General features: G+C 47.7%; 1 protein-coding gene across 1 annotated transcript in view; it reads left to right on the forward strand.

Annotated features, from left to right (window-relative positions):
• LOC115369759 (uncharacterized) overlaps positions 1–5,000 on the forward strand; it is a 45,121-nt gene that overhangs the window by 39,747 nt on the left and 374 nt on the right. The window contains exons 14-15 of the mRNA XM_030066429.1: positions 1,677–1,863; positions 3,277–5,000. The exon at positions 3,277–5,000 is cut by the window's right edge and continues 374 nt beyond it. Coding sequence (XP_029922289.1) covers positions 1,677–1,863; positions 3,277–4,807 — 1,718 coding nt within the window. The 3' untranslated portion in view covers positions 4,808–5,000. The remainder of the gene's footprint in view (positions 1–1,676; positions 1,864–3,276) is intronic.

A 5,000-nucleotide genomic window follows, 5' to 3' on the forward strand; every position in this document is an offset into this window, starting at 1 on the left:
CCTAAAGGAACTTGTACTAAACAATCTAGAACTAAAGGAACTAGGACTAAAGAAAGTAGCACTAGGACTAAAGAAACCAGGACTAAAAATATGACTAGGACTAAAGGAACTAGACTAAAAGCATGAGGAATGAAGGGACTTGTACTATACAAACTAGGACTACACATAGGGCTGAGAGCTGTAGGAACTGGGATTTGTGCTACAAATAAACTGATCAGGACTATAGTATCTGGTTCTAAAGGAATTAGGACTAAAGAAAGTAGGACTAGGACTAAAGGAACCAGGACTAAAAATATGACTAGGACTAAAGAAACCAGGACTAAAAATATGACTCGGACTAAAGGAACCAGGACTAAAAATATGACTCGGACTAAAGGAACCAGGACTAAAAATATGACTTGGACTAAAGGAACCAGGACTAAAAATATGATGAGGACTAAAGGAACCAGGACTAAAAATATGACGAGGACTAAAGGAACCAGGACTAAAACTATGACTAGGACTAAAGGAACCAGGACTAAAAATATGACTAGGACTAAAGGAACCAGGACTAAAAATGTGACTTGGACTAAAGGAACCAGGACTAAAAATATGACTAGGACTCAAGGAACTTGTGCTAAAAATATGACTAGGACTAAAGGAACTTGTACTAAACAAACTAGGACTAAACATGGGGCTGAGGGCTATGGGAACTTTGACGTGTGCTACAATTAAACTGATTGGGACTAAAGCATCTGGTTCTAAAGGAATTAGGACTAAAGACAGTAGGACTGGGACTAAAGGAACCAGGACTAAAAGTATGACTAGGACTAAAGAAACCAGGACTAAAAATATGACTCGGACTAAAGGAACCTGGACAAAAAATATTACTAGGACTAAAGGAACCAGGACTAAAAATAAGACTAGGACTAAAGGAACCAGGACTAAAAGTATGACTAGGACTAAAGGAACCAGGACTGAAAATGTAACTTGGACTAAAGGAACCAGGACTAAAAATATGACTTGGACTAACGGAACCAGGACTGAAAATATGACTGGGACTAAAGGAACCAGGACTAAAAATAAGACTAGGACTAAAGGAGCCAGGACTAAAAATATGACTAGGACTAAAGGACCAGGGCTAAAAATAGGACTTGGACTAAAGGAACCAGGACTAAAAATATGACTAGGACTAAAGGAACCAGGACTAAAAAATATGACTAGGACTAAAGGAACCAGGACTAAAAATGTAACTTGGACCAAAGGAACCAGGACTAAAAATATTACTAGGACTAAAGGAGCCAGGACTAAAAATATGACTAGGACTAAAGGAACCAGGACTAAAAATGTGACTAGGACTAAAGGAACCAGGACTAAAAATGTGACTTGGACCAAAGGAACCAGGACTAAAAATATGACTAGGACTAAAGGAACCAGGACTAAAAATATGACTAGGACTAAAGGAGCCAGGACTAAAAATATGACTAGGACTAAAGGAACCAGGACTAAAAGTAGGACTTGGACTAAAGGAACGAGGACTAAAAATATGACTAGGACTAAAGACACTCGTACTAAACAAACTAGGCCTAAAGGAACCAGGACGAGGCAGAAATTAATTACAACAAAATGTGTGTGTGTGTGTGTGTGCGTGTGTGTGTGTGTGTGTGTGTGTGTGTGTGTGTGTGTGTGTGTGACAGAGCCGTCGGACGAGCCCGGTGTGTACAACGTCCTGGCCGACCCGCCGGGGCCCGAGGAAGAGGAGGAGGAGGAGGAGGAGGAAGAGGAGGACGAGGAGCAGCGGGTGAGGAGGGAGGTGTTTGAGTTCGAGCTGTCCGATCGCCCGCTGCTCCCCTGCTACAACATCCAGGTCTCTCTCTCCCAGGGGTGAGTCACACACACACACACACACACACACACAGTTTTTTATTCACACTTTCACTTTCCTCTCTTTCACACTTTCACACACTATCCCCGTTTTGTCCTAACTCTCTCTCTCTCTCTCTCTCTCTCTCTCACACACACACACACATGCAGACACACACACACCAATTAAGCTGCTGGAGAGGAGCTTAGAAAAGGGGAAGAAAGGGAACGGCAGAGGAGAGAAAGAATGAGAGATGCTGTGAAAAGAGAGAGAGAGACAAAGAGCTGGAGAGAGAGAGATAACGGCAGGACAGACGGAGAGGTGGTTAACGAGGTTTGCATCACCGTGGCGACACAGCTAATTGGCTTCCACTTTGTTTTCCTCCCTGTCGCATTTCTCCTCCTCCTCCTCCCTCTCTCGCTCGCTCCGTCTCTCTGTCTCTCTCGCTCGCCCATGTCTGATGTAGTATTAATGGTTCTTCCAGGCTACAAGGCCGCTAGGCACTGACACACACACACACACACACACACACACACACATGCACGCACATGCACGCACACACACACACACATTTCATTTGGTTATTTAGCATTCCAGCGTCAACGTGTTTTAAAGCAACATGTGGCCTTGTCCTCTGCTGCGTGTATGCATGTCTGTGTGTGTGTGTGTGTGTGTGCGTGTGTGTGTGTGTGTGTGCGTGTGTGTGTGGTGTCAAGGGCAGAGGAAAAGCAGCACACACACACACACACACACAGCCAGACGTTGTGAATCAATAACAGCTCCATTGATGTCGAAGGCTGTCTGAGTCAACTGTATATGGCTGCAATAACAGAATATATCAAAAAGAAACCGTCTCTCCTCCTTCCTCCTCCTCCTCCTCCTCCTCCTCCTCCTCTTCCTCCTCCCTCCGCTCGCTGACATTTACTCCGACCAAAAATTCAACCCCCGTCCGCCTTAATTCAGTGTTTAATCAAACACGATGCTAAAAAATGTGACACTTCCCTGAAACGTATTCGCTCGTTACCGCTCCTTCATCATCTTCATCTTTCCTCTCTCCTCCATCCTCCTCCTCCCTCTCTCTCTGTCTCTCTCTCTCCCGCCCCGTCGCTCCCTCTCCTCTCTCACATTTGTTTTGTCTGAGATTGAAAAAAAAAAAAAACTCATTCACCGGAAACTTTCCCACTTTCCTCGCAGGGATCGTTAAAGTTTAATCTGCAACCTGAGACAAATATTTCAGACTTGGCTGTGAAATTTGTTTCCTTCCTCCGCCGTCTTGCTCCTCCTCGCTCCTCCTCGCTCTCTCCCCTAATCCTGTTTTCACTATTTTATTTTTATGGCAGTATTTCAAAATTATTGCTTCAAATTTGCTGCAAATAAATGCAACAGATGCTAGTGTTCTGGAAAAACTCACGCTCTTGTTTTCTCTCCTCCAGTCCCAGGAACTGGCTCCTCCTTTCCGATGTCCTCGGTCGCCTCCGGATGACATCACGGTCTTTCCGGCGCCTCTTCCCACACATCAAGGTGTCGTCCATCGCAGAGGACGAGTTCTACCGCCAGGCGTCCCTGTCGCAGCTCCTCACGGGTCCTGATGAGCAGGAGCTGGCCAAGGAGCTCGCCTCCTTCCGGCCTGATGCCAAGGAGCCCGTGGATCTTGTGGAGGCCAGTCCGGAGCTGGCGGGCATGTTGGGTTCATCCGTGGAGTTTCTGGATAGTCGCTGGGACTCGCCAGAAACCTCACCACCCAGCACGCCGACGCCACCGCCGGCCACGACGCTGCCGACGCCATCACAGCTGGTGTCGCTGTCCACAGAGGTTGAGGTGGCGAGTGTTACAGGAAGTAACATGGACAACAAAGTGGATAACAAGATTTTAGAGTCAAAACAGCGCCAAGGTATCACAACAAGTACCGGTGGTTCTAGTCCAGCAGCCAAAATCGAAAGCAAGGCAGATGCAAGCATGTGGGATCCACAGTGGCAAGGAGGTAAAACCGCTGTGGCTGGTAGTCCCGTGAAGCCGGATGTGACCGTGAGCGCTAGCATGTGGGAACCGCAACTACCACAAGGCAAGAACACAGGAATTGCTAATCGTGCAAATTCGGACACTAAGACAGATTCTAGCATGTGGGAACTGCCGCAAAGACTACGCAGCAAGAACGCTGACACTGTCGCTAGTCCTGCAAGTAATTTGGACATTAAAACAGGTTCTAGCATGTGGGAGCAACAGCGGCAAGGAAATAAAAATGCTGTGATTACCAGTGCTGCAAAACTGGACATGACAGTGGGTGCTAGCACATGGGAACCGCAGCGCCTGCGTAGTAGGAACACCGGAATCACTGGTTCAGCCAATTCAGACGCTAAGGTGGATGCTGCCGTATGGGAGCCGCAGCGTCTGCGAAGTAAGAGCGCTGGGATTGCTGGTCCTGCGAATTCGGACACTAAGGGGGATTCTAGCACATTGGAACCGCAGCGACTGCGGAGTAAGAATCCTGCGTTTGCTAGTCCTGCGAATTCAGACGCTACGGTGGACGCTATGTGGAAACGGCAACATCAAGGATGTAAGACCTCTGGGTTTACCACTCCAATAAATTCAGGCATTCAGGAACCCCAAAGGCTACGCAGCAAGAACGCTGTAACCGCTGATCACGCAAAGCCGAATGCTACGGCAAACACTAACATCTGGGAACGTCAGGGAACAAAAAATTTGGACGGTAACAGTGCAGCGCCCAAACGGGAAGCTAACCGCTGCGACGACCAGTGCCAAGGAGGTAAGGTCATAAAGGGGAGCAGCGTTGAAAAGCTGGAAGTTAAGCTGGAGAACGCTGCCTGGCAGAGGAACTTGGGGAACGTCAGGGTCCACATCAGAGACCTGGGCATGAGGCTGGGGGGAGTCGATGCCAGACAGGAAATGAAGAGGGAGCAAGGGAAGGTCACCGGGAAACCGGTCAGGGTCAAAGCAAGGTCATGACCCCTGCTGTGTGAGGTCACCACAGTTCACCAGGGAAACTAGGAGGTCATGAGGAAGTCCTCTTGACCTCTGAACCGGACTGTGAATCAAAAATCCTGCCTCGCCGAGGGATTCAGCAAAGATCCTGCAATTCAAAAAGGAACCAAACACTTTTCTGCAACAGGAGATCAAATGAGAGATCTCCCTCATTAGC

The sequence above is a fragment of the Myripristis murdjan genome, chromosome 2, assembly GCF_902150065.1.
Source record: "Myripristis murdjan chromosome 2, fMyrMur1.1, whole genome shotgun sequence".
Classification (NCBI taxonomy): Eukaryota; Metazoa; Chordata; class Actinopteri; order Holocentriformes; family Holocentridae; genus Myripristis; species Myripristis murdjan.